The following is a 23,225-nucleotide window of genomic DNA, read 5'->3' on the forward strand; positions in this document are numbered from 1 at the left end:
TCGCTGCTGCGGCGGGGGCCTTTCCGCTGCTGGACAGCGCGAGGGCCAGCGGTCGCGCGTGTTGCCGCGGCCCCGGCTGCGCCTCGGCTGTCCCACAGCGCGTCTCCCTGGCGGCTTCCTGCGGATGTGCTGGGCGACCTGGCTCCTGGCGGTGTCTGCCTGTTTGCATTGCGCTGAAGTCATGGCTCRGGTTTTGTGAAAAAGCAGCTGCCTGATTAGGCCACGTCTCAATGTGATTTCTTTCAACCTAAATCAATGCATTTTTTGCCGTTGAAATTGTTTTTTAGCATATGACATTTTAGCCATACATTTTAACGTTTTATGTTATGTCAGAATCTATTATCTGGAATATTATTCTATAGTGGTTCAGAGTTATACACCAGTATTTAATTTAGTTTTGATTTGCAGTTTGTCATGTTTTGCATCTAAGACATTCCCATCTACAGATCATATTCATTTGAATGCAAGATTTCTATTTTCCTGTAATGTAATAAAGTTAGGTATTGAAAGCAAGCTTCCTTTGCTTACTGCCCATGCACAGTGAGGTAGCACTGCGTTGCGCTGCGTCCTTGCAGGTACCTTCTTCTCCTCAGCTGTTCTTCCCTTCGCTCAACCCTGCAACTTTACAGAGTTGTCTTCAATCTGGGATTGCTTTGGGCTTGGTAGATGCAGTGTGCTGTACTTCTGACTGATAAAAAAAAATGCAAATTTGGATGYTGAGTGCTGTAGGAAAGCTATAGGTGTTCCAATCAACTGGAGCACTCTTCAGTGTGACTCGGTACCCTTGCTGTAGTGGTTTGAGTCTGTTTTCCTCTATTTGCTGTATCYGTAAGATTCATACACTCAAGTACACATACACATTATCCATCTCAGAGAGCAGATAGGTCCCAGTAGATGAGATTCTCATTTGTTATAGATAATTCAGATTAAATGAGTACACTGAACATAGCTAAATTAATTCTGCATTTATACCAATATTGTTATAAAAAAGTGTAATTTAATACGTTAGTACATTCAAGTTAAGTGTAGAATTAAAGCACAGTACTCTGGCAGGCTGAAAGAGCTTTACAATGAAACATATATTCCCATTCATTCTTTTGTGTCACTGAAGCTCTATGATAGATTGAGAGCAAATTTCAGTCGAAAAATTTAAAAAAAAAAAAAAAAAAAAAAAAGGACTGAACATAAGTATATGGATTGCCTTACCCCAAATACCCCAAATGGATTAATTCTAAAACTGAGGACTTTGCACCTAACCATAGTACTATAACCATAGTTTTAGTTTGCCTGTCGTTTTCATTTTGTCTTTGTGTTTTAATTCTTTTTATGAATGTTCAGGTTGAAATAAATCTAAAACGTTATCCTACTCCATACCCGGAGGATTTAAAGAATATGGTAAAATCGGTTCAAAATCTGGTGGGCAAAACAAGCCATGGAGTACGGCCTGAGAACTCAGTACCAACTGTGAACAGTGAACAAACTGTGAAAGAAACTTATGAGCACAAGTGGCCCATGACACCAAAGGAGATTTCAGTGGAGGTAACGTAACAGGATTCTTGTTCCTTTCCAGAGTTCAAAATGGGGTTTTAGTGCGACTCCATCACACGACACTCTGCATCTCTTGTGAATGACATACCTCATAGTTTCTAGTTTCATTCATTAAAGTTAATTTAGACTAAAGTTAATTTATTTACTTTCTCCTAACATCTCTCCAGAGATCCTCTTTTTTGGTAAACGCTCTTTTCCCCAGGTATTCACCCTCTTTCCAAAGCACAGCTTGTCCTGCAGCTCCCAGGGCCATGCTGGTTTCTCTCAGCCTTTCGCACTGTGAGGTGTCACCTTGTTCCTTGCCATCCGTTTCCCTTGCGTGACCCCTTCCTGAGCCCTTTGCACTAACACCTTCTGTCCACACAGCGGGGTTCCTGTCTTGCTCATTTTCCACTCCCTTTCCCCAAGCCCCGAAGAGGGGACGATTCCTGTATTGTTCCCTTTGGGAGGGTCTTCCCTACCCACTCCCCCGAGGTGCCTGTCTTGCATCTTTCTCATTTCTGAACTTTCTTCCGGGGCGGGTTAAGAAATGGCACTGAGACACTGTTTGGTCTTCATTCCTTTCTTCTGGCTATGGTGAAGCCTAATTTAAATGCCCTAATTTAAGTGCCCTAATTTTAAATCCCTCTTTCTAAGACCACTGTGTCATTTTCTTTTCACTTTRCGACTCCCAGTATTTATAGCATGTGTCCTGCTGCTGGCTGGAGCAGGAAGGCTGGTGTATAGGACAGCTTTGAAGGCTGACGTCTGCCGAGCTCTCCATGAGAAGTCCGTGAAATCACAGTCACTTTAAGCTAAAAAAAAAAAAAATGTTTACAGATGAAATAATTTGGATTTAATGTAGCTTTAGGAATACCTGAATAAGTGGAAGAGCTTTTGACATCAATAATTCTTAGGAATTCTTAGTTCTGAAACATTAAGAAAATGGTTACTGTGTTTTTTTTTTATTGTTTCTACTGACAGCTTGCATTTTTGTGACTTCAAAATGTTTATGTGGCCTTGACCCACCTTAAAAGTTTCATCTGTTTTGCTCATATTTTCAAAACAAACATATCACAGTAATAGTGCAAGTAATTGCTGCAGAACCAACTAGAATTTTCAGCTGACAGATCAGTGTGATTAGACACGCTGCCTGTGCGGTGTTTCGGTGTGTTACTGCCTCGGTTAAATGAAAGGCTACGAAATGTTTGTTTGCTGCAGCTAGAAGTAAGTTCTGTTTCCTGTGTTYATTCTACATCATTTTATTCCTCAGGATGCCTATGGACATCCTGCCAGTGAGATGAGGATAGGGGAGCTTCGTCCTTCCATACCAGAGACGCCGCTGTACACACCTAAACTGGTTCTTCTGGGTAAAGAGAAGAAAGGTACTAACTTGACTTACAGTGAGTTTTTAGATGAAAGCATATGTAATGTACACAYATAGATAAGACAAGGTATAATTCTTAAGATATTCTATGCTTCACTCATTTTAAAATACATTACAGGCATATGTATGCACATACGTATTTCTGTGTTCTGCACATATGTATTTCTATATTCATACTGTGATTTTAAAAATGTATTTTTCTGGAGTTCTTTTACCAAATCCTACCTGCTGAAAATGTTTGCTGTGTTTTGTTTCAGAATCCACAGATGAATCTGAAGCAGATAAGATGCACTGTCTGAACAACAGCGTTTCCTCAGGCACTTACTCAGACTATTCCCCTTCCCAGGCTTCCTCAGGGTCCTCCAATGCACGTGTTAAAATGGGGTCTTTGCAGACAACGGCTAAAGAAGCAGTGAATAATTCTTTGTGGGGGAACAGGTGTGATCACGTTTCTTAACACAACTTCTTGTTGCCCTTTGACTTTTATTATCATATGAATTTAGGCAAAGTGGTGGTGTGCTGTCTATAAAGACATCCAAATCAAAATACAATATTTAACCCAGTTTTGTAGAAGCGTGCAGAGATGTACTCAGCCGGGCTGTAGAGAGTTAACCCCCATTTAGACTGTATAAGTACCAGTAAATCTACAGCTGTTTTTTTCAGCCGTATGGTACAACCATGCATTAAAAGCACCTAACAGTTCAGCTAGAATTATTGTGCTCCATGTGATCCTGAGCTGCAGATAGCTGTTTTTAGCACATTTAACAGAGTTTGTGATTCCTATTCAATTCTGTCCTGAACCTTAATTTTCCCTGAACATCCAGGCATAGTACAGGTCCTTGGAAGTTGTTGTGATTTGCGCTGGCCATCAGTAACATTAAAACACTCATAAACTGTAAAACGAACACCCTGTTATATCTGTTCCAACTGTAGGTTGCCTAAACGTAGTTCCGTCTTAAGAAATCCACAAGCTTCTCATCATTAAACCCAAAGGCTGGAGCCCACTCACTGGAGATGCCTAAAAACTGGGTGGTGAGAGCAGGCACAGATGGAATCTGTATTTTTGTTGCTTTTTTGTTGTTGTTTTGTTTCGTTTTTCTTTTTGTTAAAGCAGATGTAAAAAAGTATCCCCTGCATTTACAGAAGATGGTATTTAATAAGTTAGGTTTAGTTGCATTTATGTGAACAGAAAGCATCGAGCCAGTTAGGACTTTGGACTCACTTTGTTGTTTCTCCATGTATATATTTACAGCTTCTGTACTTCAGTGCAAAAACTGTTGCAGACATTCATGCCAAATCAGTGGCATCCAGAGCTCATCTCAGTATGATCCGGAAGCCTAAGTATAGATGGGAGAATATTAAAGTGCTTTATAAATGTGTCTGTCCGATGATTGCTTATTTTTTTAATAGAGGATATTTTATCTTGTTTTGCTTCGCTTTATTTTTGCAGGCTGGTGCAGTCATTTCCTCAGCCCCTTGAAACAAAGCCATTACTGAGCCAGCGGGAATCTGCTCCAGCAGGAAACCTGCCGCAGCGCAACGACAGGCGCCCCATGAGCGACACCTTCACTGACAGCTGGAATGATAGTTCGCACTACGATAATACAGGGTTTGTGGCAGAGGAGAGCACAGTGGAAAATCCCAGTGCTAACCCTCTGTTAAGCACTAAATCTAGAAGCACATCTGCACACGGACGCAGGCCGTTAATTAGACAAGACAGGATAGTTGGCATTCCTCTGGAGCTTGAGCAGCCTACACTCAGAAACACACATGAATCTGAAGTGCCTCCTTCCAATCCTTGGCAAAATTGGACCAGAACTCCTAGTCCTTTTGAAGACAGGACAGCTTTTCCTTCCAAACTGGAAAACACCCCCACCACCAGCCCTTTGCCTGAGCGGAAAGATCATGTCAAAGAGTCTCCTGAAATAGCTAGCACTTTCACTCCAGGAATAGCTTGGGAATATCATGATTCAAATGCTAACAGAAGCCTCACAAACGTCTTTTCGCATATTCACTGTCGCCCAGAACCTCCTAAAACTGTTATTTCAATCAGCAAGAGTACAGAAAGGCTTTCTCCGATGATGAGAGATTTAAAAACTAATAAATTTAAGAAATCACAGAGTATCGATGAAATCGACATTGGTACATACAAGGTTTATAATATACCTTTAGAAAACTATGCATCTGGTAACGATACTGTAGGAACCCATGAGAGAGTAGACAAGCTCATCGGGCAGGAGCACGGCCTGCTGAGCATGTCTCGCAGCCAGTCTGTGCCCATGCTGGATGATGAGCTGCTCACCTACGGGAGCGTCAAGGTGCAGCAACAGCAGCAGCAAAAGCCTTCTGTGACCAAGAAAGTCTATCAGTTTGACCAAAGCTTCAATCCCCAAGGAGCAGTGGAAGTCACGGCAGAGAAGAGGTTACCGCCGCCTTTCCAGCACAATCCCGAGTATGTTCCCCAGCAGAGTAAAAACATGCCCCAGGACCTGGTGAGCCCGAGGGCCTACCGTGGCTACCCACCCATGGAGCACATGTTCTCCTTCTCCCAGCCCTCGGTTAACGAGGAGGCGGTCAGTGCCCCRTTCGTGAGCCAGGGCTCGAGGCCGGGCTTTCTGAGAAGAGCCGATTCGTTGGTGAGCTCCACTGAAATGTCAATGTTCAGAAGAGTGAGTGAGCCCCATGAGCTGCCTCCGAGCGATAGGTATGGCCGGCCTCCGTATCGAGGAGCTGTGGAGCGCCAAAGCAGTATCTCAGTGTCTGAGTCTCAGTTCCTCAAAAGGAATGGCAGGTATGAAGATGAACATCCTTCATATCAAGAAGTGAAAGCCCAGACTGGCAGCTTTCCAGTTAAAAACCTTACCCAAAGGAGGCCATTGTCTGCGAGAAGCTACAGTACAGAGAGTTATGGTACATCCCAAACCAGGCCAGTTTCAGCTAGGCCTACAATGGCAGCTCTGCTGGAAAAGATACCATCAGACTATAACTTGGGTAACTATGGTGACAAGCCTTCAGATAACAGTGATATAAAGACAAGGCCTGCCCCTGTGAAGGGAAATGAGAGCTGTGCTAAAATGCCCGCTGACTGGAGACAACAGCTACTTAGACATATAGAAGCTAGAAGGTTAGACAGGGTATGTTTGGCATTTCTCTGCAATTAATGCCTTTAGTTGTGTGTTTTGATATTTCCAACTATTTGCACGTAGAGGGGTGAACATCAGAATTCCCAGTAATGAGATTCCTGCATTTTGTGGTAGAGGAACTGGCCTGTAAAGTTTTCTGTCAACACGTAAAATCAGCTGGAGATAGGGATTCTTGGGTGAATGAATTATAAAGAGTTGCTTTAAAAGTAATTTACCACAGTGCTCATTGGTAATTCAGCATCTGCTATAGCACTGTCTGAAATACTGGAGAAAATCTCTTCTTATTAACAGATGTGAATGTGCTGCTGAAATCCACGTTTTTTGGTAATGATTTGGGAGCTTTAAAACATGTGGGATACATCTTGGCAATAAAAGATAATTTTAGAAATCACGGATAAAAAGTAAAAAAAAACCTACTATTTTAACTATTCATATCACTGTCAGTGGAGGAGATTTAAAGATATATCTTAACTTTGACGAGTGTCACAGAGTATGCACTGCCTCTGTTTTTAACAAGAAATGCTGTTATTACTCCTTTAGCAATAGAAAGTTATGCTTATTTACCTGCTATACAAAGTGTTGTAGAAACGCTGTGCTGCATGATCTCTACACTGATTTTGACTATTCAGTGACCTGCTTCATGAATCTGGGTTTGCTGCATAAACTGAAGTGATGTGAAAAAAATTGCTATGGTCTGATGCATAAATTAGTTTCAGGATGTGACCGTATACATACTTTTTGCTAGGTATTTGTGAGTCTGGTATTAACATATTYATTACATTTTGGGTCTCAAATACTGTGCATGTTAAAATATCATTAAGGATCAAATGCTTAAACTTTAAAAATCAGCTTGAAGGCTGAAGCTCTTCCCTGACTTCAGCTATTTTCCTTGTGTTGTGTAAAATTGCTCGCAGAATAGTGCARGCAAAGTAGAGCAGGCTAAGTATGGAGTTTATGGTGGAAATCTGTGTTTTCCACATGTTGCTTTTTTAAGAACTGCCCTTACACGGTGCGCAGGGAGGGCRCGTGCTCCTGCCTGGGCTGTTCTTGCGCTGCCTTTGACTCCCTTCTATGCTAGATTTATGCTTCTGGCCCATCCATGGTTGTGCAGACATACCAAAATTTGGCCCTACTTGCAAAATAAAGACTTGTACCATGTTGTATACTGTGAATTTCAGATTACAGATAACGACATAATTCATTTGCTGTCAGCGTTGAAGTCTTTTTTATGGTATCCATTCTATGTACAAGTAGCAATGTATTTGCTTCYGTCTGACTCAGTGCATGCATCAGAAAGCTATTTATTTCTCGGTACTGTTTGTTTGCTTAAACTAAAACTTTGTGAAATTAACCATGTATGTGTGATACTTGATTCAATGAGCATGTGTGTTCATATCCTGTCACGTGGTTGTTTCCTTACTCAGACCGCTGCTTACAAACACAACACAGTTAGCCTTGGCATGCTGCACTCTGGAGGGTTTTCAGCAATGCATGCCGGCAGAAGCATGACTTTAAACTTGCAGACTAAATCTAAATTTGAAAACCAAATGCTTCAAGAGCTACCTCTACAGAAAGTAAGTATGGGATAGATGGCATATACCAGCCTTATGAAATAAATTGTTTGCTTTTTCCTGGTTTAGCTTTGCCTAGTCTTCATGCTTATACTATACTCAATCCCAAAAGCAAAGTTGATGCTAACGCAGTTTGCGTAGTCAATAACCTTGCTTTTTGGACTAAGTAGCTTCTTACATGGCTGTCATTACTGCTTTCTGCTCTTGTGTTATAGACCGACTGATGTGATCAGTGTTCTATTTCTCAATGTGATAATCTGTGTATGGAACTGCAGAACATTTTCTGTGTTTGTGACTTTTTAATCTTAAAAAATTAATATAGAAATGTCTAAGATGCATTTGAATAGGCTCTGAGAGACAGGGGTTTACGCATCTGAACAGCAATTTGGGTATGCTGTAGTATCTGATAAGCTTTGGGGATCTGCCTACTGTCCCTAGAATAATTCTAAATTTTTGTTCCAAATAATGCATATAGAAGGTGGGKTTTTTTCATTTTTGATGCTTATTTCACAGCTATTAATGATATGTTGTTGATACATCCATACATATATGTTGTATATAAATACATACGCGAGTATTTTAAWAAGTTCAGGGTGTAGGAAGGCCAAGCGACACGTTGGTGCGGCACTCGCGGAGCGCCCGTGAGGAGGTGCCCCGCTCGCTCCGAGCCCCGCGGGAGGCTGCAGGGGAGGCTGCGCGCAGAGGCCGCCGGCTGCGTGGGCGCCTGCGCCGCGCCGCCCGGGCCCCGGGGCTGCTCTCTGAGCGAGCAGGCGGCCGCAGGGCGCGTTTCCCATGCTCATCATGCTGTATTTTCTCTCCAAAAATGTTTGTGTGTTTGTACGTGTRATAGTTCTTGTCACCAGTCCTTGCAAGGGGTCCGTCCGGCCTTACCTGCGAGCAGTGTGACTGTTCCCGAGCACACGTTTCGGAATGAGGTGTTGCAAACTAGTGCAAAAAGTCAGGGGAAAAGCGGCGATGGCTTCTAGATACGTGGGAGACCTGCCCGTGGGCGTAGGAAAATGTGTTCTTGGCTCTGCTCTTCTGTGAATTACTCTGCTCTAAATTTCACCAGTGTTTCATTGCTACAGGCCCGTGTAAAATCTGATGTGTGTAAAATGTATGAAAGGGATGTAATTCTTGTACGGTTTGGAAAGCAAGAGAAAAGTTACTGCTGATGAAATAATTTGAATGTATAGAATTGCTTAATTTTAGTGCTGATAGAATAATTTGAATGTATAGAATTGCGTAACTTTTCATTCACATGTTTTAGAAGATTTTGCATTTCTCGATGAATCCTGGCCCCTGCAGTTTATTATGTATTTCTTGTTTCTCTTACCATGACCTAGAATCAGATGGGCAGTGAGTGAGTCTGAGGGTCGGGCACCTGGAACAATTCCTTGTGCTGGGAGACGTGAGCGCGTCGGGGCTGCTCCGGCTRTAGCACGCTCTCGCTGCTGGCTCTCGATTTTTTTACCCAGATGATGGGTAACTTTTACTGCTCTGCAGTCTCTCCAGGCTCTGCAAATGAATAATACTGCGAGCAGATTAATGCACTTCACTGCAGGAAGTGAAAAGAAACCCTCCTCTCACAGGACTCCCGTTTCATTCAGCAGGCAGCGAGCGCTCCATGTTTCCCCTTTTGGCTGTGCCTCTTCACTCACCTCTGCAGGAGGGAGGCAGATGGTTTTGATCAGTGTCAGGATTCCTTTAATTCCGTGGGGATTGGTGAGCGTGGGTGCCACGGGGGCGGCTCTGCCCGCTTGCCAAACAGCAGTTCCCAGGACGTGTCTCTGCAGGACGAGCTCCCTTGGGCAGCCGCCTGCCCCGCGCTCTCCCAGTGCCTGCGGTGGCTCGGGGCGCATGGAGTGCTTTACAAATCCTCCCCGGGAGGGGACAGGTCTCCGGGCAGCCTTGGGCAGCTGGGGCTGTGCGGGAGCCCGGCGGGGGCCTCCCAGCACAAGAAGGCCCGTTTGCGCTTTCCTTTTTTTATTCTTCTCAGCACATCTTTCCTCACTGTGTTCTGAGTGATGGGAGAATCAGTGACACCTTTCTTACATTTCAAACTAGTAAGGATGGATATTTTTACTTAACCACTGAGGAATTTGATTCAAATCATGATACTTAGTTTTAAAACATTTTTAGTCTTTTTTAAAGAAGTCCTTAATTGACCAGTTTTCAGCTTGAATATTTCAAAGACACAGTTTTGTTTGTTCTTCAGTCATCTGAGGAAGTGTTTCATGGCTTTTTTTTCCTAAGAAGAAKAAGGTACTGAATGATGGGGGAAAAAATAGACATTTCTTTTTTCTTTGCAGGTCACCATTTATTAAACCTTGAATAAGCACTTCCTAGTGCTAAGTGCTGTTAGCAGTGTTATAAAAGTGGCACTTTGAAAGGACTGGCACATAAAGCAATATCTGCACGAGCAAAATTTCCACCTAAATTAAAGAAATACAGACAAATAACAGAAAATCCAGTTGGGGCAAAAAATGGACACATGGCCTCAACACTCCTGGAAATATCAAGTGAAATACTAGGTGAAAAATGTTAACGGAGAAGACGTGTCCAAAAGCAGAGATAATTGGAAAAGAGTAACAAAAGTAAAGTTCTCATTCAGGAAACTTAAATGTGTGTTATGTCCTTTCATATCCAGGGGAGCGTTTGCTTACTGGTTAATACTGCAGGTATGATAGCCTGGTAACTTGAGCAGAGCAAAAACAGTCACAGCCTGGAGAGGCCTGTAAGAGTGTATGGTACAGTGYGACATGGAGCCGAGCTCGAGGCATGGTAGTCAAAACTTCAGTACTGTCATTGAGGAACATTTTGTAAAGAAAATATGGGTGTTTAATTCAATATTGATGGCAAATATTTAGGGTTTTTTTTTTTTTTGATATTTGATTGAGCAGTAAATTCTGTTTCATAGTTTACTATTGGTAAACTATGTGGTTAAGTATGTGACTTTGGCTAAGACTTATTCTGAAAATAATAGTTCATGTTAAATTGATTTCCTCTTTTCTCTCATTATTCATTCTTCTCATCGTTTCTGTAAAGTTCTCTTATTTGCAGAGCCTCATGGCAGTAGGATTACAYGGTAACTAAATGCCGCAGAAACGAGGATGCCTTCCAGTTTGGAGTAGTGTGTTGCAGTTAGCGGGGCTGGTTGCTGGAGGGAACGTGACGAGGTTTCCGTCGCGCTGCCTCCTCACTAACGGCTGCCGTCCCCTTCCGCACAGAGCCCGTCGCAGCAGAGCAGCGTCCTGGACAACGGGCAGGAGGAGGTTGCGGCGAGCGGCCCGTGGAACCCCTACCCGCTGGGCCGGCGCGACGTGCCCCCCGACACCGTCACCAAGAAGGTAAGCGGTGCCGTGGGCCGGTGTCCGGCGCACCGACCCCTACCTTCCCTTGCAGCACCGGGGAAGGAGGAGGACAGGTCACTGGGGACCGCTTTGGGACACAGGTATTTTCAGTTCTGAGGTTAATGCAGCAGTGGCTCTGGTTTACAGACCAGCTTTTCAGGCCTGATAGCCCTTTTTGTGTTCATGTGTGCAGGTGCCAGTTGTCTTGCCACACGCAGAATGGGCACAGGGGCTGCAGCAGCTCTGCTCTCACCCACGTCGGAGAGTTGTGAAGTCCGTCTACCCTGAAAATCCTTCATTTAATGGCTTCATTTTGGTTTAATGGTGTAATAACTTAATGGCAAAAACATAAATGTGTTAAGATGGAGAGCAGCTCCACATCTGGACAGTCACAGACATGTCAGAGGCATTCTAGACAGCACATCATTTGCTGATGAACTCTCTAGCAAGTTGGAGAAGTGTTTTCTGCAGTAAGAGATCAGCAGCTGTGGTTTCTAGTACCTTGTGGCAGACTACGAAATTATAAACTTCTTGCATCTGGCCTGTTCTGTCCAAACCCTGGCTGCTCTCATCTGGCCCCTGACTTGGGCCTGAGAAACCAACCACTTTTATATGTTCTAGTCACAAAACTGAAGGATCTTAATGAGCTAAACTGCATTTGCAGTCAATTTCAGAGGATGGAGCTGCACGTTTAAGCAGTGATAATTATTTTGCTTGTTGATCTACATGGTTTTGTTTATTCCTGCAGTAAAGTCATAGAAGTGAGTAAACAGGTGGGAAGATCATAATGTGCATATTGATTAACTGGAGAAGCTTGAGTGATTCTCAGTGCTCATGAAGCACTTTTCCTACTGACTTGCATTCTTTTTTTTAAGATGATTTTAATAACAGCAGCCCTTGCCTTTACAAAAGCAAAACAAAAAAAGTAGTGAAAATAGATAGTTCACACATGTGCAAGAGAGTTGCCTGAAGATGGAGACAGATGTACCTGGAGCAGCATGGAAGCTTCTCCTGAGGCAGAGGATGGTGAAGAGGAGGGAGAGCAGCCCTGTGTCATTTCATGGATTTGGCTTTGAGAGGAAAGTTATTCAAAGAGTTTCTGTATCCTCTGATGCACGAGAAGTCAGTCCATCATGAAATTGAGTTCTGACATGGCATAACCATACTGCAGTCTGCTCACCTCACTGGAGCAATCTGTTGTTCCATTTGTTGTCAAATACTTTAATTATATGATAAATATTAGACAGTGAGCTGAAAATAATTAACTTCTGTAGTGGATGTTAAATAATGTAGAGAATGCAAATGAAACCAGGGCAACAGTGTGCGTAGGAGAGAGGATTCTTTTGCAGAATAGATAAATCCTGTTTCTAAGAAAAGGATTTGTTCTCAGCTTATCCGCATCCAGCAAGAGCTGCAGTGTGAATACACAAGAAGTGTGATATGATCTCCTCAAAGAAAGCCTATTAGCAGGAGTGATAGAATGAATTCTGAGCGTTACTTACCTGCCATTCTCAGCAGGTGGTTTGCAGGGTGTTTTTATGACAGTGCTAATCTCTTTTCCACTGAAAGTAACGTCAAGTGTTGGTTTTCCACCATTTGGAGATTAAAATACAGTGAGTATTTGAAGTCAGACTTGGAAAATGTTGTGTAGAAATGAAGTTCAACAAATGCTATAGTATAAACTGATGTATGCATTGTGTTTTTCCACTAACATATTTGCACTAGTTCTAACGGACAAGTAATAGGCAGAATCACCACCTAGCAGAACTTCACATGGGAATCACTGAAGGAATCAGTTACTGGGAATCACTCATCCCGGGGACGAGCACGGCAGCAGGCAGGAGCACGGGGTGCCCTGGCTCCTCAGCGATATTGAGAGGTGCCATCAGGGTGTGCCTAAAGAGCCATAAGCCTGGTTTGCATAGAGCCATGGCTATTGTGTATGGTGCGTGGGGTGGGAATGCTACCTGGTRGTTATCACTACAGAATTGCATGGTATAGGAATGGTTGGTGCTCTCCTTTTGACTCTTGACAATACAGATTTAATGGCAACTTTAATTTAAATGTGCTCATTTATCTGATCACCCTCAGGCAATTGATGGGTTATTGTTTGTTAAGGTAAAACAGGATATTTTAATATTTAAATTGAATAATCCACTGGTAGGTTAAAAGATTACACTTATGCTTCCTGGAAGAACCACTTATTCTGACACAGCAACAAGACAAAGGTCAACTCCAGGCTTGTTAAATCAGCTACAGTCTGAATTATCTGCTTATCCAGAAGAGGAAGGGGCAGGAGCGTGGAGAGGCATCACTGAAAGGAAACCTCTTYGGTTGGTTAGGTGGCCTCTTAGGAAGAGACAGGCAGAAAACTGGGCAAAGATGGAAGAGGCAGCGCAGGCAGTGCGGGCGGGCGACACTGCCGTGTGCACAGGGGCCAGCAGGGCTGGGCCGCCCCATGGCTGCCCCATGACCACCCCAGTGCCCCCCAAGCTGCCCAGTGCCGGGGCCCGCAGCCGGGCTGCAGGAGGGGCTGCAGCACCCGCTGCACAGCCCGAGCGTGCCGGCTGCTGCAGCCAGCGCCGGCAGGAGGCCTCCAGCTCCACGCTTCTCCTCCCTCCTGGACTGCATTTCTGTCAGCCACCGCTGAGAGGCTGCACGCTCGCTCTTTGTGTTGTCTTTCCAACATCTGCTTCAGTAGCCATTTTTCAGCAAAGAACCCCAGTCTTTTTGCATTTAAATTGTCTCTTTCTTCTGCAGCACGTGGCGCTCCTGCCGCGGGCTGATCTAGGGATGCCTTGTGGTTGTATCTGGGCCAGGTAGTGCAGTTGAAGAGATTCCACGTTTTCCAGGCCTCCTGTGGTGAATACTTGGCGCAATGTGAAGTACASAGCCGTGCTGCATGCTTTTCCTGTGTGGCTTGGATCTCAGCAGGGTAAAGTGACCCTCATTCAGTAATCGCTGAGRACATGGCTCGTTGCCCCCAGGGAGCTGGGGAACAGGTTAAAGTTCTGTCTTGGGCATCAGATTCCTTCTCATCTCAGGTGAGCAGAGGATCTTTCTGATCTGTAAAGTGGATATTAATAGCACAAGCTTCACAAGTTTATTGTCTTGAAAAGCGCTTTCACATCCACAGATGAGTTGTTATCTAAAGAGTCTGAAGGTTGAGAATTTGGACACCAAAAATAGAGATCCCTCTGTCATTACCCACTTAGAGAATACCACAGGAGAACCTGGTATCTGAATGTGTGTGAGCTGGTCCTGTTGTCCAAATAGAGCGAGCAGAGAAGGACAGAGCAGATGAGCTTTCCTAGCAGTCACTGTGAGTATTGCTGCRGTTTATATTCAGTGACACAAGTAGCTCCAGCTCCCTGTGTTTATATATTCTGCATAGATACATTCTGCAGAAAAATCTTGGCAATCTGTTAACCTGTGTTTTTCCTGTGGCAGCAAGCAGTTAATTCTGGCAGCGCGTTCAGTGCTGTTAACTTCTGAAGCCAACTGTTCAGCCAGTGGCTAAGAATCATTTTGACTGGGGCCGTTGGCCAGAGTGTCTCAGAACGAAGCCTGGTGGCAGTAGTGCTGTGTCCAGGGGGACGTGGGTGTGGAGACCTCACATGATGGTGGTCATTCGTGTTGGGACTGTTCACGTAACAACACAGGCTGGTGAGCGTGCACAGGGTGAAAACTGCCAGCAGCAAGTGCTCCATGGAGGCAGGAATATCTCCCCGCAGAGCAGACTGAATTTTCATCTTGCCTTTAGTGCTAAGGTGTGTGCCATTATGTGTAAGCAACAGCAGCTCGGTCTTGTAAATACAAAAAAGCCAGAGAATGCTTTTGCCTTCTTTTTCTTTTTGGCAGTGATTTGTCTCAAATGCTTATATAATTTGTGTGCCTGAGCTGAGACTAGGCAACTTCACTCTGTCAAGAAGAGAGTAGAAGAGAAAGCAAGTCTTACCTGTTTAATCACAAATTCCAAAGGCACTGGGAATGGAGGGCATGGAAGAGTTATCAGTCATCCATTTTCTTCTGAAAATATTAAAAGACCCCCACCAATGTAAATTTGATATTTCACTTATGTTTGAAAAATGTATGAAAATATATTACCATATTTTCATATTATATGTTTTCATATTACATAGGAATATTCAAATTTCAAGAAATTGTCATAGAAATTTGGTAATGTGGTTAGTTACATATTATGAATTGTAAGATTTTATAAAAGACACATTTTTCTAGGGCAGGCAGCGACATTGAATTTAATCAGCTGTGTGTGTGTTTGTAGACAGTGCACAGCRGTGATCAATATTTATATTTGTGGCACTCATCTTATTCCAGACTATCCTCAGAAGTAAAATATTCCAGTACTCAACAATAAGCCTTCAGAGTGTGCTCTGAGAACCAGTCCACTATATTTTATTATATGTTTCCAGTTCATGATTTTTTTGAGCAGAAAAAATGAAATTAGGAAAAAGGTATTTTCCATTTATAAAAAATGTTGTGTGATAATCTTCCTTAAACATCCTAGGATCACTAAGTGCAATGGACAGATCCTTGCCGCTTCTAATCTCAGTTGTTCCCAGTTGTGTCGAGGGGCAAACCTCTGCTAGGAGTTGGGGGGTTTGCTTTTACTTGACTCTGTAAGTTGTAATAATTGCTTCGTTTCAGCTTCCTGAGTTTCTGGCCTAACGGGTTACGTTACCCACAGGCAGGTAGCCACATCCAGACTTTAATGGGATCGCAAAGCCTGCAGCACCGGAGCCGCGAGCAGCAGTACGAAGGGAACATGAACAAAGTGACGATTCAGCAGTTCCAGCCGCCGCTGCCCATCCAGATCCCGTCGTCGCAGAGCTCGCGCGCAGCCCCGCCGGGGCGCTGCTTAATCCAGACCAAGGGGCAGAGGAGCACGGACGCCTATCAGGAGCAGGTGAGAAAGCGTGGGCAGAAACTGCCTGCCTGGAATCGTGTCTGTTTTTCTCCTGTCCTGCACATAGCACTTAGAAGTGGGGCCAGCACAAGGGGCAGGCGCTCAGGCGTGGGGCTGCCTTCGTGACAGGTCTGGTCCCCTTCCCAGCACCAGGCACTCACTCCACTTTGTCTTGGATCAAGCAGGCCAGTCGGTTTGTCACTGAAGTTGCTGGACAGAGCTGCCATTCCCTGCTCCCACTGAACTAACCAGCAGTTTCCTCGGATTCCCCAGTAACCTAGTTGGGGGCTGACAGGGCGGCGTGTTCGGAACCCCACTGATCTGGGTGGGCTGCAGCAGTTCAGTGCTAGGAAAGACCACCAGCAACTGCAGTGCGCCCAGGTCTAGGAGGGCACCACCAGTGCCCTCATTAAGCTGTCCTTTCCCAAGGGTGTATGACCTTCAGGTTTGCAGTAACTGAGTCACCTGGCTTGAGGACTGGGGTTCAAAGCGTTCCCTTGTGTGAACAAGGATGGCACAACCGATGTAACTAACTGTRTTAAGTCCCTGAGTACAGTGCTAAGCTACAGAAGCTGTGGCGCGTGCAGCTCACGGTGCTTGCTCACACCAGCTCAGTAAGAGGTGTTAAGCTGCACTGAAGTCACTTTAAATTTCTGTTCCATTACCCGGTGCTGTTTATGGTCACCCTGACTCAAGGACAGTAGTCAGCTCCATACTGGAGGGAGCCACCTGTAACAGGTTGGTGCGAAGGGCTGGCAGCCTCCAGGGCTGTGGCCCTGCTGCAGAGCCCAGAGCCTCACTTTGCTTCTGCCTTTGGCTTCTCATCAGCGTAGCACCAAGGATGCTGCGGGGATGACACAGGCCGGGAGGGAGTCATCTTTGGCCTTAGACCATTGCTTTGCCTCCTGGCTGCACTGAAGTAGCCTGTTTTCCTTCCAGTGTCTTTGATTGTAAAACTAGCAATACACTGCAGCCTTTATTTAGTTCCTCAAACCRTGCCGTGCGTATCCTTGTAAACAGTTCTTGAACTGGGACTGAGGTTACCTGGTCCTTGGTCTGCTCATCCCCTCAGAAAATCACCTGCCTTGTGCTCTGCAAATCAATGTGACTTCTTCACTGCTTTCAAATGCTTTTGTTGCTTTCAATTTGCTTCTCTTTCCTTAGGAACTCCCTATTCCATGGAAATAGAATATTTCTGTGTTCAACTATCCTTAAGTTTYTGTTTTATAGTTTCAAAGAATTGCATTTGTGAGGGAGCTGGGAAACTCTTTAGTCAAACAACCTGACTCGACTCCGGGCTGTGTCCAGTAAAAGGTCCAAGGCTGGAGATCCTCGAGCCTCTCGGGGCCTGCTGCAGTGTCTGATCTGTACCGTTTCCATACATCCAGCTGGAATGTGTCTGCTTCAGAACAATGCAGCATGGACACAAACTGAAACACGGGAAATTGCACTGGACTGTAAGTGCTTCTGTAGTGCCAGGTGCTTGGACACTGTGCCAGGTTGCCCGAGAGCCCGGGGAGGCTCCATCCTTGGAGATAGTTGGACTCAGCCCTTGCAGGAGGGTCAGCTCATCTAGTTAATGATGGAGTGGAATATGTGAAAAGATCCTGTCGTGTGTGGAATTGCCCTTAATATTATTACTAACTTACCTTTCTGTATTTTCCATTTTATCTTAGTTCTGTGTGAGAATAGAGAAGAATCCTGGCCTCGGTTTTAGTATCAGTGGTGGAATAAGTGGACAAGGAAATCCATTCAAACCTTCTGACAAGGTAAGTTCAGAATTTTTCCATAAATGGTCTTTATTTGACAATGCTGCGTAATGGTGATGGAGGATACAATGAATAACATTTTTAACCACTTCTGTTGTGATATTAGGAAGAACTTGTTCCCATACTTTTTCTTAAAGAAGAGGGCAATTTTTTTAAAGGCATTTTTTCTTAAAGAAGTGGGGTTCACTTTTGGTTTATGGTTACTAAAAACAAGGTTTTGTTTATGTTTTGAAAGTGTTTGACATATTCTGTACATAAGGTAATTTTTTCAGATTTTTTGGAAGGACACCTCTCCCATTTTTTTCAGAATAAATATAGGCCCTGATTAAAACCTTTACTAAAGTCTTCACTTCCATGTAAATTTGCTTAAGGCTCTGCTAAGAACTAAAGCCGGTGTGTTTTTAAGACAGTAGCAGTGTCGCTAGAGAGCAGGAGTGCTGAGGTTTGCAGCAGCAGGGTTGAGACACCCCTGGCCCGGGCGGTTGGGGCAGCAGTGGCCGCCCTGGGGCATCGTGGTGAGCAGCCACGGCCAGGCCACCAAGCTGGGTCGTCTTCTGTAACTTAATTAGCAATTAAATGTGAATTGAAAATTAGACTGTTCTGCTGCATGCTGCTCAGGGGGACTTCTGTAGTATTAAGACTGGTCCAGCTTTGGGGAGTTGCACATTTAACACACGGATTTTACATGTGGGTTACTGTAAATGGTTAGTGCTTGCCCCAGTTTCACTTGCCTCCTGATAACCATGTTTCTCCTGCCTAGTTTCTAGTTGCACTGTTGAAGTTACACATTGTTTTGTGAAGCAGTCTCTTAGTTTCAGACGAACCACAATTGTATTTTTATCAGGAGACAAATAGCTAAGGTCCTGGAGAGCTACTGCAGACTGGTACTGCTGTTTGGCCTCTTATGGATTTAGAAATGATGAATGTTTAGAGCATTACCAGATATAAAGCCTCCAGACCATCAAGTAGGGAGACACCTGTATTTTGGGAGCTAGTTCTTGGTGATAGCATCCTAACCTCTGTTACTTCTGACTTATAGGGTATCTTTGTTACTAGGGTTCAGCCTGACGGACCAGCGTCCAGCCTGCTGCAGCCTGGCGATAAGATCCTCAAGGTAGGGCTCAGTTTAACTGCTTTTATACTGAATGGACATACAGAGCAGGTTTTGCACCTCCCAAGTAGAGTGATGCTGTTRTCAGTTCAAGCTAACTGCTCATTCTATTGTTATGCTGCTTTACTTCGATACTGATTTAAAACCGTGTTGTAGCTGCAGTACTTCTGAGAGGTCAGAAGGAGAGGATAAAGCTGCTTGAAAACCCCAGGGGAGCGTGCGGGAAAGGAGGCCCGGGCGGTGCTGGCAGAGCCACCCCAGCAGCTGGACACTGGGGTGAAGCCAGAGGAGATGCTGAGAGCAGAGCAGGGGAGCCCAGCTGTCCCAGGCACCCCTTGGTGGCTCCTGTTCCCTGGGAATGGGGAGTGGGGACACGTCAGGCCAGCACCTCCTTCCATGAGGGAACCACCTGCAGGGGGTCGCTGCTGCTTAAAGTCTGTCATGGGAGCAACCAGGTGGCAAGGCCTTAAATTAAAGTGTCTCTTGCATCATCTCCAGCTTTGCCACGCTAACAGCACAAGAAAAGACAGAACAGAGTCTCACAAGCAGCTTCATGGGCTTAAGTGCAGGACAAGGCAAGATGGGTTTCTAACCTTCCTCCTTGCAGCTGAGGTGGCACCAGTGTAAGGAACTGTGGTCACCGAGAAATGCACCTTGCATTGTTTTCGCCTCTCCTTCATTGCCTGCTTTAGAGTGTTCTTACATGAAAAAATAGCCCTTCTACTGGGTAATGGAAGCACTTGAATAACTCACTGCAAAATCTCAGTGTTTGTTTTCTTTCACATTTCTGAAGCAAATGTTTGTTGTAGTCAAACGCACATTTTAAATAGAAGTGTTGGGTTCTGATCCAGAGAGAAGACAGCGAAGCTGCTTGTGAGCACCCTGTTGAGAAATGCCTCCCTCCCAGCACGTTACGGCTGTCCGTGCGAGGAGGGGTGCTCAGCAATACCCTGCAAGGTGCTTTTGCAAGAGGAGAGAGTCATTGTAGGGGTGCAAGAGGCTTGGAACAGCTTGTAAAGCCATGCAGGTGCTCAGGGCCTGGCGGGTAACCGTTCTAACCAGGTAGAGGAAGGAACTGAGCCTGCCCAGGGCGTTAGCAAATGCTCCTGCTCCCTGCCCTCCCTTCTGTCCTTCCACCCTCTCCACCTCTCCCAGAGCACAGTGGTTTTAGTCTCCCTCCCACCAGCAAATACCCTGCTTGGCTCCTTCGTTGTGGGCTTGCACTCCACTTACTCGGTTGCCACAAAGATATTTCTCTGTGAAATTATTATTATATATAATTGGTTTGTATGGGACCATGCAGGAACAGGCCCTTGTGTGTGGGTACCCTTGTGCCCTTGGCAAAGACAGACCCTTCTGCGCCACGTGTGCCCTGTGGCTGCTGCTCCCTCCGATGGTTCCAGCTCGCTGCCCAGGGCAGGGCAGGGCTGCCCGTCCCCTCGCAGCTCCCTGGCCYGTCCCTGGAGCCGCCCGAAGCCCAGCCGGCGAAGGCAGCACCGCGGGCGCTGCCGGGCCCTCRGGACACACAGCAGCTCCCTGCATTTCTGATCAGTTTGATCTGCTGCTTTTTAAATGCTGAACAAGTAGCTRGATGGGGATGGAAAGGGAAACAAGCTGCAGAATGGCAAAACGTGTCAACAATGAGGCATATATAGGCCATAAAGGTGGCCGGTGCAGAGTCTCTGAAATGGAGATTATTCTGCCATTTCTGTCTGAATTACATCAGGCCTCAGAGCGGCCTCCTGATGTTGGCACCTGAATGAAACCTTCCCTTGCTGAACGCTGTATTGCTGTGTCTCCGTACAGAAGTGCTCGTTCCCACGGGCTCTCCAGGAGAGGTTCCAGGGCTCGGCTGGGGCTGCGGAAGGGGCAGCACTGGGTGCAGCCCGGCGGCTGGTGCAGGCCGAGCCACTCGGTGCCAGGGAGGGGGCGGTTGGGGCCCCGGCGCCGTGCAGGGCTGGAAGCGCCGCCGGCTCCAGGGCCCCTCCTGGGCTCCCATCTCCTCGGGCCGCATCCTGCCGTCCTCCCCAGACGAGGGAGCCAGCTCGAGGCTCATCTGATTTCTCTTCTGTTTTTGTGTGTTTCAGGCCAATGGACACAGTTTTGTACATCTGGAACATGAGAAAGCTGTACTACTACTGAAGAGTTTCCAGAATACAGTAGACCTAGTTATTCAACGTGAGCTTACTGTCTAAATATTTTTTTATAAATAGTAAATATGTCTAGCCAGATCTAATGCTCAAACAGATTTATACATAGAAAACAAATTTTTGCCAATTGCTGGACCAATGGCAAACAGTAGTGCCAAATGTATAATACTCTATGTTAGTACTGATCATCTTGAAAAAAAAATATTAACTATATAAATATATTGTTCATGTGGCTATGTATTAGTTTTAATTGTCAGCCTCTGGCTGTGCATTGGTGCGTTTTTTTAATCAAGTTACTTCTTAAAGTCAATTTCATATAATTTCAAAACACAGAAGCACATACAAATTCTTTAGGAATTCTGCTGTCCATCAGAAACACTGCCTCAAAGTTGTATATGCCTTTATAAAGATAAAATATAATAATAAGCTGTAATTCCCATGAAATATTTCTATCATGTCACATACAAAAATAGAGAAAAATATTTTCATAAACACCTCAAAGAAAGTATATATTAAATTAAATTAATGATGTTAATTTATTTTCAATGCAAAGATATTATATGCCTTATGAAAATAACTGTACATATGCAGTGTGTATAGCTGGTTCCATACTAATTAGTTAAAATGTCACTATACAGGGTGAGATAATAAATTAAACTGTCAACTCTGGGACCTAGATATAAACAACCTCTATGAAAAGTCATCACCTTCCTTTTGTCTGATACTTGTAGTGGATTCCATGTGAACGTGTTAGGTGCAGCCAGGGAGTTAGATGCGGTTCGTAAACACAAGGAAGAAGTACGGGATGGGCGGCAGGGAGACGTTCTTCATTCTTAYGGATTCCTTTGTTTTCCACTTTTTAATGTACATTGTGGGCGCTCTGCCTGCGCTGCACAGCCCCCGTGGTTTCCTCCTGCTCCAGGCTCTGGTAGCCCCTGGTCTCTGGAGTCACTGTGGCTGAGGCTGGATGTTTATGGCAAGTGCTCAGCTGAGGGACGGGCTCCTTAACGTGGGAGCAGTAGATTTRATGTGAGGTGCACGGCGAGGGGACAGAAGGACATTGAGGAGCACTGCAAGGCTTTCCCGCCCAGCTGGGCTGGTTAAAACCTGAAGGCGGAAGTTCTGGCGATCCTTAGAGTGGAGAATCCTGACGGTGCAAACTCCTGCTGCACTCCTGCTCTTTCAGCAATGCAGGCGGCTCTCGTGTGAGAGCAGGAGGGAGAAGGTGAGACCACAGAGTCCCGCAGCCACCGCGGGTTGCACGGTCGCAGCTCACCGGCCGGGTCGGAGCGCAGCCGAAACCCAGCTCAGACAGAGGCACCTGAGTGGCACGGTCACGGCCCCAGGCACCGGGCTCCTCCTTACAGGAGCCTCTAGAAAAATTTAAACCTTTCCCCTCCTCCTGTCCAGGGTAGCCTCACTGAGGTAACTGTATTTTGAATTCAGACAGTGTTATTTCAAAATATAATAGTGCCACTGTCTCTCAGGCCCTGTCCTCGGTAYAAAGGGCCCATGGTGAAGCTGTGCCCTGATCACAGCAGGTGGAAGGAGAGGAGCTGTAGAAGATGCTGCTGGTGGTGAAAGGCAGAAACGCACCGAGTGCGGCCAGGGCTCAGCGCCCCAAGCTCCTTAGCAAGCGTGCAGAAAGTGGCAGAAGGTTCAGAAAGTTCCTCTTCCGCGCTTCTTCCATTCTGCTTTCCATCCTCAACACGAATGATTATGTTTATTAGTATATTTATGTTTCTTTAGTATATTTCTTAGTATATTTAAGTTTATGAGTATTATGTATGAAACAAACTGCAAGCCGGCTGAGCAGGGTYTTGGTCTTGGTAAAGTGCCGTGGCTGGGATGAGGCTCATGGTTTGCTTGCTCTTGGGGTCGTAGGGCTGTCGTTCCGCAGTGCACCCTCAGTGCAGAGGGGGTACCTCCAGCCTCGGCGTTTCTGGCACACCTGAGCTCTCTGCAATGGCTTTAACTTTGAGGCACTCCAGAGGCCACAATTTCCATTGCTAAGTCCTCACTGCCCTTTTAAAACTAATTTATTCAACATCATGTTAAAAAATAAAAAGAATTCACAGGGAATTTCAGATGCCTATCCCATTTTCAGTTAACTGCATAATTTAGGTCCCTTAGTTGGCCTTTGTGCCCCTGAACTCCTGCCTGGAAGAGCCCACYTTGGCGAGCAGGAGGAGCAGGCGCAGGGCAGGGAGCACTGCGCACTGCGCAGGGCCACCCAGTGCAGGCACCGCCGCAAGAGCCGCGCGCTGCCCTGCGCTCCAGTGGGAGC

The 23,225-nt window shown here is 45.4% G+C and overlaps 1 protein-coding gene across 1 annotated transcript in view; it reads left to right on the forward strand.

Moving 5' to 3' along the window:
* LRRC7 (leucine rich repeat containing 7) overlaps window positions 1-21,231 on the forward strand; it is a 95,855-nt gene extending 74,624 nt beyond the window's left edge. The window contains exons 16-25 of the mRNA XM_026037186.1: window positions 1,339-1,539; window positions 2,801-2,912; window positions 3,172-3,352; window positions 4,365-6,048; window positions 7,482-7,631; window positions 10,859-10,978; window positions 15,690-15,908; window positions 17,585-17,677; window positions 18,717-18,791; window positions 20,876-21,231. Coding sequence (XP_025892971.1) covers window positions 1,339-1,539; window positions 2,801-2,912; window positions 3,172-3,352; window positions 4,365-6,048; window positions 7,482-7,631; window positions 10,859-10,978; window positions 15,690-15,908; window positions 17,585-17,677; window positions 18,717-18,791; window positions 20,876-20,983 — 2,943 coding nt within the window. The 3' untranslated portion in view covers window positions 20,984-21,231. The remainder of the gene's footprint in view (window positions 1-1,338; window positions 1,540-2,800; window positions 2,913-3,171; window positions 3,353-4,364; window positions 6,049-7,481; window positions 7,632-10,858; window positions 10,979-15,689; window positions 15,909-17,584; window positions 17,678-18,716; window positions 18,792-20,875) is intronic.
* Window positions 21,232-23,225: the final 1,994 nt, after the last annotated feature.

The sequence above is a fragment of the Nothoprocta perdicaria genome, unplaced genomic scaffold (assembly GCF_003342845.1).
Source record: "Nothoprocta perdicaria isolate Ctin4 unplaced genomic scaffold, notPer1 scaffold_191, whole genome shotgun sequence".
Lineage (NCBI taxonomy): Eukaryota > Metazoa > Chordata > Aves > Tinamiformes > Tinamidae > Nothoprocta > Nothoprocta perdicaria.